The sequence below is a fragment of the Giraffa tippelskirchi genome, chromosome 11, assembly GCF_054371585.1.
Source record: "Giraffa tippelskirchi isolate mGirTip1 chromosome 11, T2T-mGirTip1v1.2.pri, whole genome shotgun sequence".
Taxonomy (NCBI): Eukaryota; Metazoa; Chordata; class Mammalia; order Artiodactyla; family Giraffidae; genus Giraffa; species Giraffa tippelskirchi.
In genome coordinates, this window is record NC_137285.1 from 123,123,324 (window position 1) to 123,149,268 (window position 25,945).

Here is a 25,945-nt window from a genome sequence, read left to right on the forward strand (position 1 = left end):
ACAATGGGCGGCCTCAAGCCTCTGCCCCTCCTGACACCTGAGACCTGGTTCTTCTGGCTGCCCGAGCCCCAGGAAGCAGCTCCTTCCCAGCCAGAAAGAAAGGTGCTTACTCTGCAGAAAACTGCACACAAACTCCAGTCTCTCCAGCACCGGCCGCTGCAGGATTTGCTGCCCCTCATCAGTGCCAAGGCTAGAAAAAGAACAAGTGTTAGAACCAGAGTGCTTGGCCAGCCTTCCCTTCTGGCTACTGCATTACCTACCACCTTCCCATCCCTTCAGGCTGGGTCTGTGTTGGATCTGACGGAGAACCAGACCAGGAGCTGGAGGCAGGGGAGAAGACGCTGAGACACCATTTACCCAGAAGGAACTGTGTGGTGGCTGAGAAGTGGGGACTGGAGGCCTGAGGCCCTTCTGGAAAAGACGGCACTCTGCCACCCCATTTGTGAATATGGAAAAGCTCTGTGGGAAGCGGGCTGAGAGGCGATGGAGGCAGCACAGATGGATGGGAAGTTGGGGTCAATAGTCTGGAATGGCTCAAGTGTAAAAGGTCAGGATGCCTGGGAACACGTGACAAGAGGACAAGTGTGGGAGGACTGTGTAGGCGGCTAGAGTGAGAGAGTACTATGGCAACGGGAAATCAGATCCAAGAACTGAAACAGCAGGCGGAACAAGGCTCTGAAGTGACACGGCAAAGTTCAACACTCACTGGGCTGAAGGCTAAGGTGGCCTCCGAGGGGCCAGGCCAAGGGACAATCACTTTTGATCTGTGACCTTCCCTGGCGCTGGTTTAAGTGGAAAGGTGAGCGAAGTGTGAAAAGCAAGGATGGCAGGGAGCAGCAGGGGGCGCTCTCATACAGGCCTGGCCCCAGCCCCTTCGGCTAAGTGCAGTTCCATTTTCAGAAGTGCCTACCCTCATTTAAAAGTTAGAAAGTTGACTTTTCTATCTAGGCTACAGCTGAAGATACTGATTAAAAGGCCTCCTGTCCTTCAGATCCCACATCTCCAGGTTTCAATCAACTTTCCAGAGGGCAGGGCAGACTTGAGAATCCCCCTGCAAAGCACAGAAGCATCCCAGCCAAAACTGGGAGTTACTCCCTCCAGCTCCGGAGTGATTACAAAGGCTTCTTCCAAGGGAACCCCCACAGGCAGCACTCTGGGTAGCTGGTCTGTGATTAGGGACACCTACAGATTCCTTCAGAGATGCTAATCTCCTCACAGACTCCTGAAAGAGCCATCCTCCCTACCCACCCACAATCTGGAATGTTGTGACTCTTTCTTTGCCTCATCAAGAGTAGTAATTTACCTAAGTGTATTCCATTTGATAAAAAAAATAAACACAGTACTTCGGTTAAATGTTTGAGAAATACTGGGTTAAACCGAACTGAACATTTTCTAAAGAAGAAGGCATAATAGACATTATTTCCTAAACATATCTGACCATAAAACCCATTTTTTTCCCACTGAGCCCCTGAGATAGTACAGTTGCATGGGACATGCTTAGGAAAATGCTGGTCCTGGGGAAACACAGCCCATCCTTTAAGAAGACTGCATTCAAGTCTCATCTCTGGAAGGCAGCCAAACAGAACCACTGCTAGTCATGTCTCCCCCTCCTTCTCAGGCATTCCTACAACACTCACGGACCCACGCGCATCATTTGTAAGTGACCACTCTGTGTGAGCTGAAAGATAGGAATACAGCAGATGCTGAGTACGTATGGGCTGACTGACCAATGAGGAATGCTTTTACCTGGGATGAGCAGAAGTCAACATCAGTAAGGCAGATATCAGGGCTTTAAGTTTTCTGGGAAAATGCCTCCACTGTACTTTGATTTGCAAGCCTCACAGATATCAAAGAGATGGGATAGCCTACTTGGTTCAGGCTGTTCACACACATAAAAATGGAGAAACTCGTCAGAGGGGTTGACTCTAATGAATTTTCTGAGAGAGAAAGCCAAGTGGCCAAGGAACAAGCATTTGTTCAATTGCCACAGCTTCTATCTGCCGCAAACCCAGACCTCCTCCACTATCTTTCCCTGAGAACCAGGTGTCTGATTTCTGTTAACAGTAGGAGCATCACAAATGAATCAGCCAGAACACATTCACCAATAACGTTTTCCCAAAGAAAGTTGGTCAGCATCGCCCTGTATCTGTGGTGGAGATCAGGGCTAACCTGGGATTTCAACAGCGCTTCTACCCAACACACACACTCGCGCTCTCTCCCCACTGCTACTCTTCTCCCCACCTGTCTCTTCTAATCTGAAGCTCAGGCAGCACCTTAGAAAATAACTTGGAAAATGGGCATCTTGAATTTTTGACCTGCCTTATGCAAATTTCCCACTGGGTTATAAACTTACAGTGGCTAAATCAAGGACATACATCCTTACCTCTGGATAGATACATCTACTGCTCTTGTCATCAGGCAAGGAAATTTATCTCCTCAAAAGCAAAAGCTTGATCCATTCATGTTCCACACTATTATCTGTTACAATGAGGGAAGTCATACCTGGCTGCCTCTCCTTTGGTGATGTTAAAATTAAATTGTAGGTTAGGTATTGCCAGCCTAATGGTTTTACTGGCCATTGATGTTAGTTGCCTAGATCTACTACTTTCATTAGGGTTTGCAAAATGGTTACGAGTTACATTATGAGTCACACAATGCTGACTTACAAGTGGTACACAACTCCATCTATGAAGTATCCTTGAAAAAAAAACCTTAAGCTAATTAAATTTAGATCTAATTACCAGTTTATAGGCAACAAGGGGAAGAACAAGTTAAGCAGTACCATGATGGCATAATTAACAAAGGTCAGAATTTAGGAAAGTCTACAAGATCCAAAAAAAAAAAGAAAGAGTGGGGTGTAGAGGTAGAAATGAGTAGGAAACAAGACTGGAGGGAAGAGATGGGCCCCTGATGAAACCTCTGAGTACCCAAACTGAAGTTCTTACATTTCAGCCTCTTGGCAATGAAGAGTTGCTGAGGTCCATGAGCTGTGGAGTACATAGTTTTGAAAGCAGGATGGAGGAAGGTCCTGAGATCACACTAGAGGGATGCCCAGGACTAAAGATAGGTTAGAGAAGAATGAAGTCATGAGGGTCTGGTATCCAGAATGAGGCAGAAGAACGGATGTGAGAAATCTCCTGAAAGGACAAACTGAGAAGATGGTGACATTAGAAATCAGTGCCGAGGTGAGGGGAGAATTCAAAATGATGTTGAAATGTCCTGTGTCTGGGTAACCGGGAAAGAAAATGGTGTTGTCCAGGAATTCCCTGGCAGTCTAGTTTTTAGGGCTCAGCACTTTCACTACCAGGGCCCAGATTATATCCCTGATCAGGGAACTAAGCTCCCACAATCCATGTGGTGCGACCAAAAGAAAAGAAAATGGCAGTGTCTGTACCAAAATAAGAAATACAGTGGCTTCCTTCATTAAGGCAGGTGGGCCAGTCAGGGCCACAGGGACCTTTAAGAAATCACATTAGACATCTCATTATCAATATAAATCTCAAAAGATTAAAAAAACAAAAAAACCCATTCTAGCAAACACATCTGTCTAGTGGGGCACTTAGCCCCACTAGAATATCAACTATATATTCATTCACTCATTTTCACCTAACAAACATTAATTAAAATATAATCACTACAAAGTCCTAAGTTAGGTGTAAAGGACCTGACGATGAATTAGACCCAGACCCTGCCTTTGACAAGCTCAGTTCTACCTTGTTTCCCTGTCAATGAACCGCTGCCTATAAATGCGGCCAACCTGCTTCACAGAGATGCTGAATTCCTGACACCAGTTCCTACATGCTGTGTGTGGATACAGCGCACACAGGTGCGTGCGTGCTCAGTTGCTCAGTCGTGTCTGACTTTTTGCGACCCCATGGACTGTAGCCCACCAGGCTCCTCTCTTCATGGCATTTCCCAGGCAAAAATACTGGAGTGGGTTGCCATTTCCTCCTCCAGGAGATCTTCCTGGCCCAGGGATCAAACCTGTGTTTCCTGCATTGCAGATTCTTTACCACTGAGCCACATGGGAAGCCTCAACACTTCAGATCTTGGTCTAGGGGACTCAGCGTCTATTGTGCTTTCCTTTAAACTGGGAAAGTTGGTCTTCTCCACTGTCCCCCCAGTTCCTTACATCATGGCTTGCCTATACTTTTGCCCCTAGCACAAAGTGAAAGGCCAGTCAGTATGCCCTTCATAATTCCTTAAAGTTGAGGGTACAGGAAACAGGATGAATCATATGAGCTTTAAAAAGATAAATATAGGTTATGGCTTGACCCATCTTTGCTGGGTTCCAGAAAGGTGAGACAAGAGGAGGAAGCCCCACTCCACTCATTTCTCAGATAACTGTGAAGTTCAAAGGAAATGTGCTAAAGACACAGATATAAAATGAAGAGGCCTAAACTGAGATCCTGGCTACATGACAACAAGCAACTTATCAAATGCTAATCGACCTCAAAGAACAAGTCAGTGAGGTAGGTGAAAACCCCAGAAATGCTCTAATGGGTTAGAAAGGCATAAATCTGTGCAGTGCTAACAAGTTAAAGATTTTTATGTGCTGCTTCTTTCTCTCAAGTTTATGAGCTTCCCCTTTCTTCTTCCTGGCCCCACAGGTTGCAAAGAGGGTTTGTGAGGTAAGGATGATCTTGTGAGATAAGGATGAGGGTTGTAGAAGACTCCTGTTGAGACAAGAGGACAGGGAATCTCAGGGCAGGCTCCCGGAGGTGAGAACACAGAGACCTGGCAGCTCCTACAAAAGAGCAAGGAAGCTTCAAGATGGGACAAGAGTGAAACCTCTCTCGTAGAGACACACAGTGACTGGAAGACATTCCAATCCTGTGGTGCTTTCTGGCCAACCAAGAAAGGAAACAAATACAGTTCCCACCCCAGCCTATAGCTTCACTAGACAGGCTGCAGGGGAAGGCAGTGCAGACTCACATGCCGTCAATGATCCTGATGAAGACACCGCAGTCCTGGAGCTGCAGCACAGCCTCCACTGGGTCAGCCAGGCGCAGACTGTTTACCTGCGAGGCAAAGAGAAGCACTTGGTGAAACCGTCATTAGTTCAAGAAGCCCTGGGGTTTGCTCCTTTCCTCAGGTGTTGGCAATTCTGCTTGTTCTGAGTGCCTATGTGTGTCCTAAGTTGCTTCAGTTGTGTCTGACTTTCTGCAACCCCCTGGACTGTACCCCGCAAGGCTCCTCTGTCCATGGAATGCTCCAGGCAAGAATACTGGAGTGGGTTGCTATTCCCTTCTCCAGGGGATCTTCCTGACCCAGAGATCGAACCCGCATCTCTTATGTCTCACTGCATTGGCAGGCAGGTTCTTTACCGCTAGTTCCACTTGGGAAGCCCCTTCTGAGCGCCTATAGTTGTAACTAAAGGAATGCAGGAACAGGCGATTCTAGGACTTTTAATTTCAGCAAAGGCATGTTGCTGCACCAACTCATTCACTAAAGGCCACCTGAAAACTACTCTCAAAGTCCTTCCTTTGGCTTCAACTGAAGAAGAGCTTAAGTTCTCCTAGCATGTTCCAGCACTCGGGTGTATTTTAAATATAATTGGGCATAAAATGATTCTAGAAAGAATGAAAGAAACTTGTGCCCCAAGAGAGGAACCTGAGGCTGGGAGTGAGGGGTAGGAAAAAGCAAGGCTTTTTTTTTATATAGCCTTTTGTGTACTTCTTGAATGTTTACAGCTCAGATGTTACATTTACAGCCCTTTGTATCTCTTGCCTTTATAGCTCTTGAAATCTGAATTTTGTATCCACTCAAAGTTGATATTAAATACCAGGTATATTTTATATACTCCTACACAGATATAAAATCTCACAATTGATGCATTTTTAAATTCTTTCCAGACATGAAACTTTGGCTGAGGCAGGGAGAAATGATGGGAACACACGATAACAAAGAAAAAAGGAGGGAGGGAGGAAACGAAGAGCTACAAACCCCAAAGAAAAACGTGTCAATTCAGATTCAATCGCCTTTCCCGTTCCTGACCTTCAGGCAGGCATTCATCTAACTCAGCCTTTGTCACTAGAAAGTTCACCACCAGTCACACACACATGAACCAGGTACACAGGTTACTCAACAAGCATGCATGGTTGACTTCTACAGGAAAACCTCATAAATTCCGCTGGTACCAAGTGCAGAAGTCTGGGCTAAAGTTTACCTTTGCGGTACCTTATTAGGAAGGAAGGGTTTGCTAAGTCAATCAATCATATATGCAAGACTGAGGGAGAAGGGAGACATATCCTGCTTTACAAGGTATTTTTAAAAACTTCAGAGTAGTGGTTATGCGCAAATGAGTAGATTCTATTAAATGTACTCTTTATTTTTTTAAATTGAAGTAGCTGATTTACAAAATGGTTAGTTTCATAGTGATTCAGTATTTTTGCAGATTATCCTCCATGATAGGTTATTACAAGACACTGCAAATAATTCCTTGTGCAATGCAGTATATCCTTGGTGCTTATCTATTTAATGTAGCAGTTAATCCCACACCCCTAATTTGTCCCTCCCCTTCAAATGTGCTCTTCAACAGGCACTAGGCTAGAGGCTCCCAGACAAGGATTTTGAATCCAGCTCCTCCGTCCACTAACTTGCCAGGAACATTTGTCACCAACTTTGTTTCTTTCTGCGCCTATTTTCTCACTTGTCAAACTTACCTACCTTTGAGGACCAATGTGTGTTCAGATGAGATTGTGGATGAAAGAACACATTACCAAATAAGAGGACTAAATGCAAAGCACTATTATGGTTAATAAAAATTAAAATAATGAAATAGATCCAGCAGTACTTCTACTTCTTAGTTAAATTAGCTGACTGCACTGGAGAATCATGAGGATGAAAAAAAAAATCATTGATCAGTTACAGAAACGATAGTACTTATTTCCATTAAATAATTTTATATTAAGAAATTCTAAATGAATCTAAATTAAAGTAGATTGAAAGTAAAAAAAAAAATTAACTGTGGAATATAAAATAGAACCTTTCACTGGACTCTTAAAGATAATCATTTATACCATCTTTGGGGGCACATGTGTGTGTGTGCATGCGTGCACACACTCTGAAAGATAATCATTTATACTATCTTTAGGGGCACGGGTGTGTGTGCATGCCTGTGTGTGTGTGCGTGTGTGTGTGCTTAATCTAATTAGAAAAGGCCAGTGTGAATTTTTAAAGAAGATTCTGAATATTCCAAGCCATGGTCCCTTTCTGTCTGTTGAAAATGAAGAGACTGCAACGACTTAAGCATCCAAAAACTATCTTCTTTTACTATCTGAACCTACATAAAACATTCAAGGGCTGTGAATGCTCGTTCACTAACAAGATTGGAAAAAATCATACCAGTTAGCTGGTTTAACTTGAAGAATCAGGATTCATCTCATATCAATTAAGCAATAACTCAGCAATAGTTTCTTTCATGGATATAAAAATATATTTCCTTCCTGTGCATTATTTTGCTCTCAAATGAGAAATCATTTGAAAGCTGAGGAAGTAGACAAGCTCCTTCATCTCTAGTCAGGATATAAAACGTGAGAGAGGGCCAAGCTTACTGAAGAATCCAGGAACTTCCTGTAAGGCTTCCAGGGTCATTTACGGTTGCTGAATCTTAAAGTTCCTTATATTCCCTACAATAATTTACTCACTATAACTGCTGGGTACAGAATAATTTCAAGCCATACTTCAATTTAAATAAAATATGGGTTTACCTTTACATTAGGAAATAAATTATTGAAAACTTGGAAAACAAAAAATTCCACTCACTCTAGTATTTTAATACCTGTACTTGTAACATTTTGATTTATTTCTTTCTAATCTTTTTTCCTAGGTCATTAAAAAAGAAATCACCACTGTTACGGTCACATGCATGTGTCTGTGTGGATGCCACTCTTCTCACTAACAAGCATTATTCCATGTTGCTACAGTGTCGTAAAATCCACTTTAGCTGCCTAATGTGTTTAAATTAAAAAATTGAATCTAACTATATTTTAATATACTAATGCATGTTCACTGTGATTTTTCAGAAAAGTAAACAAGTATCTGCTGTTAAATAAAACCAGTCTTTTTTTGTCTTCTCTGTAAAGGTAGTAGTCACTATAAAACCAAGCCTAAAACCAATATAAATAAACTGATAAACTTAAAACAATGTAGCTGAAGGACCCCCTAAAGATCACTTAATCAACTGAACTAGGCACAGAGACACTATTCAACCAGTCTTTTCCTGGGGAGGAGGAGAAAGAGATAATGCTTCTAATACAGACACAAAACACTAAAATGTAAATAAAAAATATAAAACACCCATCTTAAACTATACAACTAAAATTTGCATCTATTTCAGAAACTGAAGACTAAGAATGCACATTTTGTACATTACACATTATTTCCTGACTACAGATTTGACAGTGATTAAAGACAGTTTTAGTAAATCCACCCTACTTGGAAATTAAATATTCATTTCCCAATTCTGTAATTTTTTCTAAAGTTGGCTCTTTAATTGGTCCTTTTTGATCAGTAGTTAGGGTGACTACTAAAATACCCTCTACCAAATAGCATGCCCAGGCAGTACTTTATTTATTTATTTATTTATCAGCCACTCTGTGTAGCATATTTATTTATTTATTTATTGGTCACTCTGTGAGGCTTGTTTATTTATTTGTCACTGTGTGCAGCATGCAGGACCTTAGTTCCCCGATGACAGATCAAATCCATGCCCCTGCAGTGGAAGCGTGGAGTCTTAACCACTGGACTGCCAGGGAATTCCCCTAGGCAATATCTTAATATTTAAGTGTTTTTTATAGACATTATCTCAAATTCTCATAATAACTCCATGAGGTATTATTATTGTTTCCATTTTTAAAATGAGGGGCTGAGAGGCTAAGTAACTTGTCCTGGGTCACACAGATAAGCCAAAGCAACGATTCTAAGCTGGGCTGTCTGACTCTAAGATCCATGCGTGTCATCATTACACTGTGTGGCTTCTTCTGTTTCTCTGTAGCTTTACGTTCCCAATGCTCAGCATTATTGTTTTATTTGCCATTGTCTTAGGCAGAAGTATATGAAAAGATTCATGTCAATGTATGGCAAAAACTACTACAATATTGTAAAGTAATTAGCCCCCAACTAAAATAAATAAATTTATTAAAAAAAAAAAAAAAGACCTAGCAGAAGAATTTTGCTGAAGTAATCAAGAAGGCACTAGGAGGACAATGGAAACTGACAGAAACACAGTAAAGAAAGCAAGGAGAACCTTGCCCTGAGATTAAAGGCCTTTCAAGACCAAAGTCCCTACACGTCAATGAAATTCAGCATCAATCCTTTTTCAGAAACATGAAAGAAAAAAAAAAGAAGCACGCACAAGGAGGGGTAAACATGGGTTCCCATGCTGTTTTGCAGCCACCCTTCCCATTACTGAAAGGGAATATATACCTCAGAGAAGCCTTTTCTAAGCTATACAAGTAAAGTCATGGATCACTTGTCAGCAGCAACATCATCAGAAATAATAAAAGTTAAATACCAAGGGGAGGGCTTCCCTGGCAGCTCAGTAGTAAAAAATCCACCTGCCAATGCAGGAGACATGGGTTTGATACCTGGTCCCAGAAGATCCCACATGTCTCGGAGCAACTAAGCCCATGCACCACAACTACTGAGCCCAGGAACCGCAGCTACTGAGCCCACACACTGCAACAAGAGAAGCCACCACAATGAAAAGCCCATGCACCACAACTAAAGCGTAGCCGCCTCTTGTCGCAACTAGGGAAAAAGCCCTTGAAGCGATGAAGAAAGACCCAGCACAGCCAACAGATAAATAAACAAATTTTAAAAAACTGAGGGGAACTCAGCCGTAAAAAGAACAAAATAATGCCACCTTCAGCAACAAGGATGGACCTAGAGGTTCTCATACTAAATGAAGTAAGTCAGACAGTAAAACACAAATACCACATGATACCATTTACATGTGGAACCTAAAAAGAGGCTACAAATGAACTTATCTACAAAACCAAAATAGAGTTATAGATGTAGAAAATAAACTTATGGTTACAAGGGGGTAAGAGCGGTGAGGAATAAACTCGAAGATCAGGACTGACAAATACACACTACTATACACAAATCAGATGATTAATAAGGACCTACTGTACAACACAGGGAGCTCTACTCAATACTCTGTAATGGCCTATATAGGGGGAAAAATCTTAAAAAGAGCAGATATATGTATTTGTATAACAGATTCACTTTGCTGTACACCTGAAAGTAACACAACACTGTAAATCAATTATACCCCAATTTAAAAAAAAAAAAGCTAACTGGAAAGGCAAAAGAAAACTGTGTTTTCTTTATCTGGAGAGGAGGACTCTACATAGCCCTGACTCCTAGAGAACTCCTCTCTCACCTCTCCCCAGCTTCCTGGAAAAGTGTGGCACACAAAGAAAAGGAAGACCACTCACCCAAGTGAGGAGTGCAGCCGCCCGGGTGGCATGGAGCGTCATCTTGGTGAAACCAGACAGTCACCCCGATGCACCTGGAACCCAAGAGAAGAGGCAGGATGGTTAATGACACCAGAAACCCATGATGAAGGAAGAAGGGGGAAATGGCTTCATTTACCAGCTCTGATAAGTCACTCTTTACTCAGCACTTAATCTACCAAGGCACCATGGGAGTTTTTAGAGAGCTCAGAGCATACATCAAAATTATTCTATAAAACATACAGTGTCATAGCTGACAATAAAGAACTCTGCATTTAATTCAATGTCCACAAGCTCTACACACAATCTTTCTGTCCCTTAGAAAATACAACACTCAAAGCTGGACTTCAACCCTACTCTTTAGGACGTGGTGCCCTTAAAACATGGAACAAACATGGTTTTACAGACACACCTAGGTCTGAAGGCTGATTCCATGTGACCATGCTCTTGTGACCTTGGACAAGTAGCATTAACTTCTTTTAGTCTCAGTTTCCTCATCTGCAAAATGGGATCTGCAAAAACCTCTCTGGGTTATTTACTGTGATGCTTCAAGATAATATAGATAAAGCAAATAGCATAGTGCCTGGCACACAGTAGGTATTCAATAAATGATCACTGTCCTTAAGTAGAAAGATTGATTTCTGGCTCTTTCTGTAGGTACCTGAAGTCTGCCTGATTAACAATAACCAAGGTCTTTGGGGAAAACCATCAAATTCTAGATTTTTACATCCCCCACAGAAATGTCAAAAACATGGCTCAAATGGGAGACTGGATGAAGCCAAATCCAATTCTGGCACAGATCCCAGGGGACAGTTAATGAAAGATTAGGTACTTGTCCTGATATTTTTACTCCCAATTTTCCTTTCCAGTGGGAATCTTCCATCTACCTGCCAATCTGCTCAAGAGACCACACACCTGGTGACTAAACATTTCCCAACATCTCTAAGCAGCTCCCATAATTCCTACAAATCTTCGTGAGAGTAATCCGCCCCACCCCACCTCCTACTGCCATGGATGCCAAGTCTGTCACTACTCTAGTAGGAGGAACAAGAGTGGTAAGAGCCACATCACCTATAACTTTCCCCACATATCAGCATCTCCAAGGTATGGGTTCTGTGGGACCAACACATGCTGAGTACTATCTGAATACAAGGTACTGGGGATAAGACACCATGCTTGTCCGTAAGGAGCCTACTGTCTAATAGGGGAAAGAGATACATAAATCTGATAACCCACTATCCACCATCTTTTAGGCAACCAACCAGAAAGGTTATTTCCTTAGTCCTTACATATGCTCATCCTATGCTGGAAGCTACATGGGAAATGGGAGACAATGACATGGTCCTTGCTTTGTGGGGCTTACAGCAAGAAGTAAAATTAAACATAGAAGACGCACTAAATAATAGAAGAAAATAATTAAATGCCAAATATAACTAAATGCTAATTGTAATTAATTGCTTCCTGACCCTGCAAAACCCAATGTGATTCCACCTGCCATACAAACGTCACAGTTTTGGAAATGAGCCAATTCACCCAGGTTTTGGCAAAGCAAGTGTAGTGGTTAATGGAGAGTTCTCAGGAGGGCAGAGAAGCTAAGGGGCCTATGTATTCCTCAGTTTTGGATGATGTTCACCCAGTGTAGCCTATATATGGGCACTGACTGCTTTGCTCCCTCAACAGGATGAAGGCAGATGGCCTCAACCACTGAACTGCAAAAAGGCTTTTCTGGTGGTTGGTCAAAGTTATCACAAGGACCACGCTTGGCCCTTGGAGTAAAGGCAGCCATGTCCAAATGCTATACTGGGGCTTCATCAGGGGAAAAAAAATAAAAGCTCAGAACTATTCAGGAACAAGGGCAATGAGTCCCTGATCACCTCACCATCAACCCCCCTGCTGCCTCTCCAGACCTGCTGTCCTTTTGACGAGGCCCAAAACTGCAGTCAGAAATTGCATCTGCAACCGGAGGTGGATCTTGCCGCCTCTGAGAGATTCCACAGCTGTGTTGCTAAAAATGACCTGACCCACCTCTTTCCTTCATCTCAGGGGCAAAACACACAACCCTTATGTCCTCCCAGGGGAGCCTGTCTAATACTGGTGTCAAGGCCAATGCCTTTTTCCATGCTCCCCAGGCACAGGAACAGGCAGAATTCAATATTCAACGTAAGGAAAGACCTTATCAGATCAAATCCCACAGAGGGGCACTTTCTCAAAGACAGGACACTGGGGTGAGAGCCTTTAGGGCAGCTCAGTCATTCACTCGCCTCTGGGTAATGAATGACTGAAGCCAGTGGAAAGGGCAGCTCAGTCATTCACTCGCCTCTGGGTAATGAATGACTGAAGCCAGTGGCACAGCTAGACCTCGGCAATGGGACTACAACTTTAAGCAGACCTTGGCTTGGAACCCCAGGGCTCCCAGCCAGAACACCATCCTCCACACCCTTCCCCTGAAATTTGAGGCAGGCCCCACCCAGAAGACCGGGTGATGGTGATGGAAAAACAGATCCCCGCGATTGCAGCCTGGAACCATTTCACAGAAAGGTCTGCTAAGATTCACCCTCAATTCAATCAGGCAACTCACCCCCAACCCACCCCCAAAACCCTCAATCAACAAACTAACAAATTAAAATCTTGAGATGCAAGCCCTCTGTGGACACTTTCAGAATTCCCACCTATCTTTCTTTGAAAAGAAGTGCCCTCAGCAGAGAAGGCACTCTCTCTTTGCCCTGGGCTCAAGAAGGAACCAAGACACAAAAGCAGCTGCCTTAAAAACCAAAGGTCTTGTATCCTCTTGACATTTTCACAACTGACATAATGTAACTCCCTCATGTCAGGATCAATCCCCACATTTAACGTAACCCCTTTGTCTTCAGAGAAGATAAATCAGGACAAAACTTGACACTCAAGAGATACGCAGGGACCTGGCCTGTACCCTCTCTGGGTCTTAAAGAGTTAAAACCTAGTCCTTGTTTCCTACCAGGGCTGAAGCTAATGCAAACCAACTGCTCAGATGCAAGGACCAGGACTGGAGGGTCAGGTTGCTGAGCTCTGGGGTCTGTTCTGGAAAAGCTTCAGTTTTAAGCACTGACCAAGTACAGGCCAAAGGCCAGAGTTTTGAGTGGTGGCAGCACTCCTCTCCTCACCCCGCCCCCCAAATTGGGTGCCAGCTCCTTCTGAGACCACTTCTTAGCCACTGACTGCCCTCATGAACACCAAGATAACACCAAAGTGCCCTGTGGTCTCAGAAAGCTGCAGAACTGTACTGATCACTCAGTACAGGGGCCCTTGCCTCCGCTGAATCTTCATTCTTTTAGGTGCTAACTCCCATACCCAGACTTTTGGGGCCCAAAGCCCACACAAACCCTCACCTCAAAGGTTCCAGCTGTGTGACCCACTGCTTTTCTACTATGGGTTCCGAAGGCCCACAACTCATAAAAGAAATGCCTGTCCCAACTCTGTGCCCATGCTCAATGACAAGATTTACCACTACTTACCTAGACAGCCTGCCTGCTTGTGATCTCCATACGTCTTTCTAAAAGGATACCCCCACAACCACAGAGTGAACACCCTAATTTTGAGAGTGTTCCTCTCCTCTGACAGGAAAGGAGGCACACTCAGGCAAGCACCCAGACCTCATCTGGTAGGTTACCCCAGAGTGGCCCCAGCAAAGGCCAATTCATGTCACCACTGGCTCATGGGTCATAAAGAACAGGAAAGGAAATATCCTGCTGGTGCAGCCCTGGCTAGGAGGAGGTAAAAGCCCAAGAACCAGTAGCTCTAAGAGAAGCCAATGAGGGGAAAACACAGTCCTCTTCAAGCCCTGAGGAGTTCTGAGCAGGAGGTCTTGTCCAAGTCCAAAGAGTTTCTCTGCACTCCTGAGGTCAGAGCAAACCAGTGGTGCTGGCTGTACTCCCAAGCCCTCGAAGGGGTTCACTCTGGACTCAAGCCTCCCCCTCTGCACGCAGACCCTCTGTGTAGCCTAGAATTTGGCCCAGTATCCTGGTGAAGAACACGCGGAGGACTGCAAGGGAAACCAAGGTTTCCCTGGTTTCTTCAAAGTGGCTTACTAGTATCTGCCCTTCCCCCTATGCTCTGTAGGGTCCAGATCAGAAAGATGTGGGCACAAGGGTTGCAATCAAGAACCAGATCTGGGGCCTACAGCCCAACACCACACACACCCCCACTCCAGCAGCTTATCAGCATCTGCCCCCAATGCTGTATCAACACCCCCTGGTCCCTACCAGCGAACAAAATGAACCTTTTTCACTCCCCACCGCTGTGCACACACCCAGGTCTCACTCGGGAATAGAGACGCTCTCCCGAGCTGTCTACAGCTCAACGTGCAGGCGCACACGCTTTCTCCCTCCGAACAAAAACACGCTGACATCTACGCGAGGGGGAAAGAAAGCGACCCTTTGCTCTAAAAGGCGCCAACTCCCGGATGTTGGCAAGCTCTGCTCCCAGCGCCTGTTTCTGAGTGTTTATTTGCTCTCCCTCTCCTCTCCCTCCCCTTCAAGGATGGCGCAGGAAAGGGAGGTGAGGGGGGGAGAATCCACCGCACCCCCTCCTCCATGTTTGAACAAAACCCCAGAGAAATAGTGAGGGAGAAAAAGTCTCAGTGCAGGGGGGGAAAGGGGAGGGGGGCCTTACCAGAGTCCCAAAGCCACACGGATCTAGAGGTTTTAATCCGCCATTAGCATTTAAATCTTGAAAGGAGAGGAGGAAGGGGGGGGTCTAGTGGAAAGTAACCCCCCACACACAAAAGAAAAGTTGTTGGTTTTCTTCTCAGTCAGCCTGGCAGGAGCGATCTTCCTGGCTGACAGCCAGAAGTGCGTCACAGCCAGGAGTCTGCTTTCTTTAAAGGCGCAGCGAGCTTCCGCGAGCGGGGAGCAGGGCACTCTCCGCAAGGGGGGAGGGGCGGCAGTCGGGGGCCGGGAGGAGGGGGCCCCCGGCGCGCCGGAGAGGGGGAGCTGCCGAAGCCCGGCCCGCAAACTAGAGCCCAGGACGCGCGGGGTGGGGGCGGCGGGGGGAGGAGCCGGCAGACAAAAATACTGAACTGCAACAGTGGCGAGCGCCAAAGCAAACTGTGGCATAAACACACGAAACGCATCTCACAGCAGCCTGCCTGACAAACCTGATATCCCCGGACACTCCCCCTTCGCGCTCTTAGGACAGCAGTGACAGCCCGTCCATCTCTGGCCAGCCGCTGCAGGGCAGGCCGCGGGCTGCCCCGCGGGTTAGAGCAGCCCTGCCTGGAGGCGAGCAGGGCAGGGAGGAAGACCCGGGAACGGAGGCTTTGGAGAGCGCGCGGGACGCAGGCCCTCGGAAACAAGGGGCGGCTTCCTGCCGGCTCCGGGGCGGGCCGCGTCCCTAAGCACACTCGCCGCTCGCTCGCACACAAAGCGCCGGCCTCCGTCCTCCGCGGGCACCGCCTGCCCTGGGACATGGCCGCCCCGTTCCCCGAGGGAACCTCTCCAGCCCGTACCTTCTGCTTGGCTAGGCTGGGCTGCCGCGCCGCGCCCTCTCCTCCCCCTCGGCCACCCAAACCAGGTGCCCGGGCCCACGGCGGCCCTGGAGCGCGGGCCTGCGCTGTCCCGTCCGGGTGACTGCGCGCTATTGTCGGCTGCGGAATGGCCGCCAAAACCCCAGCTGTGCTGCCAGAACCTAATCCCCTGTTCCGCCGAGCACTGGTGGGGAGGGGCTGAGGGGCCGAGTCTCAGGACCTCGGGCGGCAGGCAGGAGCCCCTCAACAGACACAGGCACTGGGACCCGTCGGCAGAGTCTGCTCCCGCCTCCCCTCCACGGCCGAAAAGAAAAGATGTCTGACGCTCATAAAACAAAACCACAGTGTTTCCACCCACCAAACAATGACCCTCACCGATCACGAGAGAAACCCACCGGCCATCGGGAAGCCCCTCATCTTACTTGCACTTAAACCACAAACATTTATTAAGCACCTACTATGCAAAAGGTACTGCTAGAGGACACTCTAGAGAGCATACGTGCTCAGTCGTGTCCGACTCTTTGCGACCCCAAGGGCTGTAGCCCACCAGGCTTCTCTGTCCATGGAATTTTCCAGGCAAGAATACTGGAGTGGGTTGCCATTCCCTTCTCCACAGGATCTTCCCAATCCAGTGATCAAACCTGCGTCTCCTGCATTGCAGGCATATTTTTTACCCTCTGAGCCACTAGGGAAGCCCAGAGAGCATACAAAGAAGAATCACACCAAGCATCTGTACTAAGGTAGGTTATAATTCCACAGGAGATAAGAAATGTGACTTGAAATTATATTTCAAGACAGCATGTGCTAATTTTCACAAAAAAAGACACAAAAATTCTAACCAGTCGAGAGTAGGCAAGGACTAAAAACTAACTGATATTTTAATCTGGATCTTAAAACACACAGGTAGAACTTGCCCACATAGAAACGGACAGAGAAGTAAAGAAGAAGGAAAGCAGAAAGGTGTGGATGTAGTGGAGGAACAGACTTGAAGGGAGAATTGGGGTAAGATTTGGAAAATTCTGAACTTCATGAAATGGAACAAAGATTTAGATATTTATTTTGTTTCTAGCACAGAGATGTGGTGTGATGAGAAGTGTACTTTGAGAAATTATTCTGGTATATAAATGAACGAGACTAGCAGCAGGGAAGCAGGTCAGAAGGCTGCCATAACAGACAGGAGACAGGCAATGGGGAAGGGGGGGAAGGTAAGAGAGTGGAAAGAAGGGGAATGACAGACACAGTGGGGACAGAATGAAGGGAATGACTGAAAGCTGAGGGAGGAATTGTAAAAAATAAGGTGGGAGGGGTGGGAGAGAGGACAGAGAAGCCATATACAAATTAAAATAAGTGTAGAAATGCTAGGGATCACATTATTAATAGAACAAGAAAGAAAACAAGGTGCAATGAATAGCAGCTAATGTTTACTTACGTGCATACTATGTGCCAAGCACTGTTCTGCTAGTCTAGTGTGTGTTAGATGTGTTAAACTCATTAATCTGAAAACTCCCTTCAAAGAGTAGATACTATTATCACTCATCTTTACAGTGAGTAAACTGAGCCATAGAGATAAAATAATTTGCCCCAGATCACACAGCTCGTGAATGGCAGGACACTGATACCACCTGCTGTTCTGTGATTTCCCCCTGGCAAGTAACCTCTGAGTCTCAGTACTCCTATTTGTAAAACAAGGATAGATACCTATTTTGTAAAATTGTGATGAGGATTCAATAACATCTATAAAATGCCCAACACACTTCTTGTGTTTAGTCGCTCAGTAGTGTCCGACTCTTTGCAGCTGAAAAGATGTCTGATGCTCATAAAACAAAACCACCCACCAAACAATGACCCTCACCGATCACGAGAGAAACCCACCGGCCATCGGGAAGCCCCTCATCTTACTTGCACTTACACCACAAACATTTATTAAGCACCTACTATGCAAAGGCACTGCTAGAGGACACTCTAGAGAGCATACGTGCTCAGTCGTGTCCAGTTCTTTGCGACCCCACGGACTCTAGCCCACCAGGCTCCTCCATCCATGGGGATTCTCCAGGCAAGAATACTCAGGTGGGTTGCCATGCCTTCCATCAGGGGATCTTCCCAACCCAGGGATCCAACCCAGGTCTCCTGCTTTGCAGATTCTTTACTGTCTGAGGCAGCAGGGAAGCCCAAGAATACTGGAGTGGGTAGCCTATCCCTTCTCCAGGGGATCTTCTCGACTCAGGAATCGAATAGGGGTCTCCTGCATGGCAGACAGATTCTTTACCAGCTGAGCTACCAGGGAACCCAGCACACTGACTAGCAAGTAAGGCACAGGGTGGTACTTAAAGGTCAGTTCCTACTTAGGGATTTTGGTCCCTTGTCACCAAGGTGTCCAAGCAGAAGTTCGCTCACCATTTGTCAGGGAAGCTAGTGGGGTGCTTCTCCCTGAAAGAGATTAGGTCCCCAACCAGGATGTTTGCCTTCCTTCCATCAGTATGCCTCTATGGGTTTTACTTTAAGGTCAGCTCAAATATCAACACCTCAACTACTGGTTATCTTGTGATGGAGTTAGACTGTAGGGGGCATTCTACACTGGGTTTCTTTTTGAGTTTATTTTTAATAACCATGTATTACACTGGTGATCAGAAAAATATGTCTACATACTGCATGTCACTTGTATTGCCTTGACTGTATATGCAGGGAAGTCGTGTTTTCACATCTAGAATGTAAATTCCTCAAGGGCATAACTGTCTATGATACCCCATAGTACCTAGGGCTCCTTGAATCTGTTCCACTGAACTACATCTGGATGGAAGGCTTCAAATTCAACCTTCTGGCCACCAGTGAAGGACTGTGGTGAGTAGTGGGGGTGTTCTGGAGGGGGTCAGAACGAGGCCCATTGCTGCAGAGACCTCCATGGTCCCACTTCTTCTCCCAGGCAGACCCTGTATCCTATTCCCACAGTATCACTGCAGTCTGTGGTTAGCAATTGCTCTTGATATTCAAAGATGCTCCAGGAAAGTAAAGGCAAAGCAAAAACCAAAGCTTTTATAGAAAACCAAGGAGGCAAACATAATTTAATGACTGGCACGATCAATACTCCAGAAAAGGTCTGAGGTGAAAATAGGAGGCAGGCCTGCTAAAATCACCATTGCCACATCTGGCACCATGTCAGCTCTGAAGCTCCCTAGCACACAAAAGGATTGATGCTGCGTCTCAAAAGAATACAAGAAGTCCTCCTCCCGCCCTCCCTTGACTCTAAACTCAAGACAACAGCTTCCAGCTGTGCGGCCTCAGAGGCGCTGAACTCTCCTCTGGAACCTCTCCACCGCAGCTGCCAAGCTTCTGGGCCCGCTCCTCAGGACAGCCCAAGGAGCTGGGCCAGTTTCCCCGGCCTCTCCCTCCCCCACCACAGAGCGCCACTCCCCTCCCTTCCTCTGCCCTCCCCTCCCCTCCCAGGGCAGCCAGCCAGAAGAACCTCCACACCCCTCCTCCCAGCCTGGCCAGGCAGTCAGCAGACCACATGGCTCCTGCTGGATTCCACAGCCCCTGCTCACAGTCCCCAAAAGATTGAGATAAGAGTGGTAAAACCATTTTTAAAAGAAAGAGAAAGAGGGGAAGAAAACAACACCTAACATAAAATCTGAAATAGGCTTCAGGTAGAGGCTGGAGGCGTTGGGGATGGGTGCAGAACGCACAAGGTGTTTTCAAAGCGTCTGGTATACTACATCTCCTGAGTGGAGTGGTATATGGTGTATGGGTGTTTATTATTCTTGTTTAAGATATAAACATTATGATTTTTTAAAGTGTACTGTCATTTTTACAAGTTTAAACTGAAGAAAGGAAGGGAGCTATTCCCCTGAGATGGCTCAGGAATGAGTGGTTCTTAATACGAATCATTTGCCTGGCATTCACAGCCCTATGGGACTCGGCCCAGGTCTTAACTTCCACAGTCACTGCCCTCACCCAAACCCTCCACCCTGCCAGACTGGTCTTTGCACTGTCTTCTGAGGTCCCTCGGAACCTCACACCTCAGCCTACCAGCCTGGGAGAGAAGCTTTCACCACAGGAAGCTACAGGCTAAAGCCTAATGAGAGCCTCTCTCTAGCAGTCCCTACAGGTCCTCCCACAAGGAATGCTGGCAGGAAAAACGCTTATGGATCCACTACCCTATGAAATGCCTTCTAAGTCCTTCCTCTGCCACTTGATGTCCTAGCATAATAAATACCTAAAGACTATCATTATTGTTGTTGCTGTTACTGTTGTAATTAATAGCTAACATTTAATGAGCACTTGGTATGTGCCAGACACTATGCTAAACACTTCTTAGCTTTACTTTGTTTAATCCTCACAATAACCCAGTGACACAATAACCCAAAATACTATGATTATCCCTATTTTACCGAAATGGAAAACTGAGAATGGTTACATAACTTGCTGAAGGTCACAAAGAATAAGTGTTGGAGGTAAAATCTGAGCCAAATTTGAGCCCAAATTCCATCCTCTTACATGGTCATTTTATCTAATTCTCAGGGAAGTCTTAAGGTAGGTTTTATTTCTAAAGATGATAAAATCTGAGGTTCAGAAATTAAGTGACTTGGTCACCTGAGTAGTGAGTTGTCTATCTGGTCTCTAGACTATTCTCTGCTGCTCTCGAATAAGCAATCATTGAATGAAAAAAAAGGTAGCAGCACATCCTCAGTGGCTCAAAGAAGCCTTGTACTTCTACCTCCTCCTAAAAATCAACTGTTTAAATCAAAAATATTCAACAGTTCCAATTTCCAAGGTAACCCCTAAAGGGACTTCCCTGGTGGTCCAGTAACTAAGACTCCACACTCCCAATGCAGGGGACCCTGGTTCAGTCCCTGTTGGGGAACTAGATCCCCCATGCTGCAACTAAGAGTCTTCATACCATAACAAAGATGGAAGATCCCGTGTGCCACAACTAACACCTGGCACAGCCAAATAAATAAACTTTTTTTTAAGTAATCACTAAAGTTTTTTTCTGAAGATGCAAGAGTTTTATAAACATTAAAGGGCCAAAACTCTTCTGAATCAGCAAGCACAGAAGAGACGTCTTCTCCTAGAAGGGACGTTGGACATATCTGAAGGGTGAGAAGCCATGGAGAAAGAAGGCTGGAGGAAATACCATTGGCTGGAGGGAAGGATAATATTTCAGAACCCTGACCTGGAGCTTAGTTACCAGGCCTCATTCTCCCTCTCCAGAGGGTAGTGGCTAAGTAATGAGGCAGTGTTGGCAAGCCTGAGCTTCCTGGGGAGAAAAGCAGAGGGCATATCAAAACCCAGAGAGGATTCATTATGACATCCAAGAGGCTCTATTCACTTCTCCCTCAAGGAGGTCTTTCTACAAAACACCTAAGAACCTGTTCACCCTGTTTCATTGTCACAGAGGAGCAAACGGCTCTGTCCCTACAGGCAACATATCTAGCAGTGTTTGCTCACAAGCACAGAACTGATGATGAGAAAGGTCAAAGAAATGAAAGGAACAGTTTTAATGTAAAGATTTGCAACTCCTGGAGACAGCCTTGCCAGTAATAGAAAACACACTAGGTTTGGTGTTGGAAGTGACTGGAGGGAAATTCTGTGGCTGACAGAATTCTGTACTTGTGGCTTCAAGCAAGGCACTTGCCCTAACTTGGGCCTCAGGGAAAGGTGAGGGTCAGATCATATCTAAAGGTATCTCCAAAAATTTCCCATGATTCTTTCTCCAGGACACCATTCTCAACAACAAGAATCTTGCAAAAAAAATGAATTTCCTCACTACCTGGTCAAAAACCTCACCAGTTAGGGCTTCCTTCTCCCCCAAATAGCAAGTCCACTAGAAACAGGCACTTTGTCAGCCTGCTGGGTCCCATGCCCAAAGTGAGGCACTCAAGGGTGTTTCATTAATCTTGATGAGAGGAGGAGGTCCTCGAAAACTGGTAATTCCAACTTTGCATGGGGTACAATGAAAAGTAATAGGAGCCATACTTGGCATTTACAAGGTTTCATAAATAAAAGCCACAGAGAAAGTGCAATTTATGATTACATTGATCTCAACACCCTAAACAAAAGCAGCTTTCTATACCTGGCCAACAAATCACAGAATCTCAAGGATGAAAGAGCCCTTAATGGTCTAGTCCCCCTTTAGATCAACACTGGAATACATGTGACAGCTCTGCTGAAGATTTCCTATCTTCTGCCCGAGAGAAATTTCACAGCTTATTTGTATGCCTGAGCAAGGCCTGCCAATTTGAGATGACTTGTGATTTCAGAACATGAGCTGGGACAGCAGGATCCTGCCCAGGATCTGGTCTGTTTCAAACTGGCTTTAAGTAGCCACAAAACTCAGAGGACATCTCTCTCTCTTCTCTTCTCTCCCTCTCTCCCATCCTCTCTGTCTTCCTCTTCCTCTCTCTCTTTCATATCTCCACCTCTCACACAGCACTGAAACCTCTGTCTTTCTGGTTCAAATCCACTTCTTCTACCACACCAGGATGATTTTAACCACTGACAGAAATGAACAAAAACATTAATAGGGATTAGATTTCTGAATGGGTTGCCAGATAACTCAAGAACCAAACCTGTCAATATGTTACTAATAAGTAAAATAAATGGATCTAGTGTCTAACATGGTCATGATAAAAAACTTAAAAATTTTAAAAATTGAAAAAGCCCTAACATTTTAACAGTTTTCGAGGATTTAAAGAAGGCTATGTCTCACGTCTCAATTAACCCCCCTAAACTTAGAACCCGAAAAGGCAAGCATGTTTATTAACAATTCTATAACTAGGACCCTAGGCTTCAAAAAAGAAGGCAATACCTGCCCTCAGGGTCAATCACCAAGGCTGCAGAACCAGAACTCATCTTCTAAATCCACGGCTCTCTCCAGTCCAACTGAGCTACATCCTATATACCTTTCCCATCAGCACAGCTTTTTATTCATACAAAGCACTTTTGAATTCCTTGTTCAAACTGTTTCTACTATAGCTTGTGAAATGGGCAGAGCTAGAATAATTTTCTCCATCTTTAAAGACACTAAACTCCATTCGACAAAATAACATTCCATATATCTGGCGTCACATCTGGCGTCACTGAGAAGTACAGAATCTCTCACAAGCAGTTTTTCTAAAAACTAAAATCTCCCTTTAGGACCAAACCCCTTTTGAAAAAAACTATTCATGATACAAAGTCCCCAAAATGCATAAGATATGTTACTCTTAAGAGTTAATGAAATTTAATCAGAGACATTCAACTATAAACATGAAACAACCAACCTATAAATACTGTGCTCAGATGAATGAGATGGGCTCAGAATCCTGTGAAGAAAGAGACATACATGACTATATAACTAATCTAAACATGAGCCCAAAGAACAAGGCCTTGGGTAGTGCTGAACAGAAGGGGAGAGAACACTGGAAAGTGTAGTAGAGACCAGGGGTGACTTACTAAGGAGCAGTGGGAGGCACTGAAGGGTTTTGAGCAGGAGAATGGCATACGTGTTAAGTGCCCTGGAAAGGATGGATCTGGCAGGACACTGAGTCCAGAGGCAGAATACAGCAGAAGTAAAACTGCTGCTGTCAGTCAGGCAAGGGCAGTAGGAACTTTAAAAAAAGGTATATTTAAAAGGCACTGTGGAATAGGCTCCAAGATCTTAGGAAACAGGAGTTTGGGAAAGGTAAGGAGCAGTAAAGACCTCTAGGATTCTCACTTTGGTGAAAGACTTCAAAAGAGGAACCAGGAGGAGCTACTGTTTTACAGGCCCTGTGAGGGACGGATAACTCAGGAAGGCATGATGAGGAAAGCTTTACCGAGGAAGTAACATTGAAGCTGGGTACTTAAAGTGAGTAGGATGAGCGACCTCATAGACTGCAGCCTACTAGGCTCCTCCGTCCATGGGATTTTCCAGGCAAGAGTACTGGAGTGGGGTGCCATTGCCTTCTCCGGTAGGATGAGTAAGGTTTCACCAAAAGATAAGTTTAAAAAAAAAAAGCATTCCAGCAGGGAGAACAGCATGTGGAAAGATAGAGCTTATTACATCTGAGCCATGGCGTGCAGTTTTAGGAAGGTGTAGCAGATGGTGAGGCTAAACCATGAGGTACTGATATCACACTAAGGAATTCAGATGTTATCCTGGAGGTGATGGGAAACAATCAAGGTTTCTGAGGGGAAGAAGTAAAGGGGGGTAACATAGATCAAACCTATGTTCCCGGCTATATGAAGTACAGGCTAGAATGGTGAGAAACAGGAGGAAGGCAATATAGCATAATGGTTAAGAGCATGGAGTCTGGAGTTAGACAGACTAATTAAAACCCTGGCCCTAGGGACATCCCTGGTGGTACAGTAGATTAAAAAATCCACCTGCCAACGCAGGGAACACTGATTCAATTCCTGGTCAGGGACGATTCCACGTGCCATGGAGTAACTGAACCGATGCACCACCACTACTGAGCCCAAGCTCTAGAACCTTCGAGCCGCAGCTACTGAGCCTGTGAGCCACAACCCCTGAAACCCTCATGCTCTATGGCCTGTGCTCTGCAACAAGAGAAGCCACCACAATGAGAAGCCCATGCAACAAAGAGTAACACTCAATCACTGCAACTAGAGAACCCCTGCATGTAACAACAAACACCCAGCACAGGCCAAAAAAGCTGGAGCCATATTAAAAAAAAAAAATCCTGGCTCTAGGACTTTAATAACTGTGCAAGCTTCCCCATCTGTAAAATGGGAGTAAGAATACTTTCTCAGAGGGTGATATAAGGAATTTACAAGATAGTATGTGTAAAGAAAGCGCTTAGCACAGTACCCAGCACAGAGGTTGAAACTTCATTAGTAAGTTACTGGTTGAAACTTCATTAGTAAGTTACTTCTGTGTGTGGTCTAGTGTTGTGCATGCTCTTCCTCCTACCCAAAGCTTTCTCTTCCTGTTCACATGATTAATTCTAACTTATCCTTCATGCGTGATTGCATGCTAAGTTGCTTCAGTCATGTCCAACTCTGTGGGACCCTATGGACTAGAGCCTGCAGGCTCCTCTGTCCACGGATTCCCCAGGCAAGAATACTGGAGTGGGTTGCCATGCCCTCCTCCAGGAGATCTTCCCCACCCAGGGACCGAAGCCGAGTCTCTTACGTCTCCTGTGTTGGCAGGCAGGTTCTTTATCACTAGTGCCACCTGGGAAGCCCCATCTTATCCTTCATATCTTTGCTCAAATGTTACTTCCCCATGTAAAATCTCTCTAACCACCTGGATTAGGTCAGGCACAGCATCATATTCCTTTCTTTTATAGCCTTCATAGTCTCTAGTTACATCTTTTTATATTTCATTCTCTTTTTTCTACTACTGTAAGTTCCATGAAATCACATACTGTGTGCTCACCACTGAATTCCTAGAACTGAGCAAAGTGCATGGCACCTGATTAGCATTTAATGAATGAAAGGTTTCAAATCATGTTTTTAAAATGAACTGTTTATAAGATGCAATCTTTATATAGAAGGTTAGAGATATCAATTTGGGTCACATTTGGAACACTGTGACTATAATCAGAAGTGGGTCTATGGTGGGATCATGCTTGCCCTGTTGGGCCTGTAAAGGAGTGGTATATTCATTTGCTGTTGAAATCAGCTAATCTTAGGCCAAAGCCTCTGCCTTACACAACTCTAGGAGGCACCAGCATTAAGAGAGGAAATGAGAGAAAAATGGGAGAAATTCCAAATCTTTGGGGATTCTGTTTAGGTCCTCTATTCCTCTATATTATTTCCATTTTGGAGCATTTAACAGAAACTGGTGACTATACCAAATGACAACAACAACAACAAAAGGAGATAATACTGGTAGATAAGAGATTGGATTTAGGATCAAACAAACTTCTTCATTTCTCTTCTTACTTGAGGTTCACATCATCTCCTGCTTGGAATTCTACCTCTCTCACCAAAAACAACTAGCAGTTGTGTTTGGCTTTTCACCACTGATGGTATCTTCCAAGTACAAAATATTTCATGT

General features: G+C 45.0%; 1 protein-coding gene across 17 annotated transcripts in view; it reads right to left on the bottom strand.

The window, feature by feature from the left end:
* Positions 1–25,945, bottom strand: part of NUMA1 (nuclear mitotic apparatus protein 1) — a 72,303-nt gene that overhangs the window by 21,878 nt on the left and 24,480 nt on the right. For 7 of the 17 annotated variants that reach the window (XM_081539397.1, XM_081539394.1, XM_081539388.1 and 4 more), the window contains exons 2-4: positions 10,446–10,519; positions 4,936–5,021; positions 111–190 (exon numbers count right to left, since the gene is read on the bottom strand). In XM_081539397.1, the coding sequence (XP_081395523.1) occupies positions 111–190; positions 4,936–5,021; positions 10,446–10,487 (208 nt within the window). In that variant the 5' untranslated portion in view covers positions 10,488–10,519. The other 10 variants (XM_081539396.1, XM_081539393.1, XM_081539387.1 and 7 more) reach the window with 4 other exon arrangements.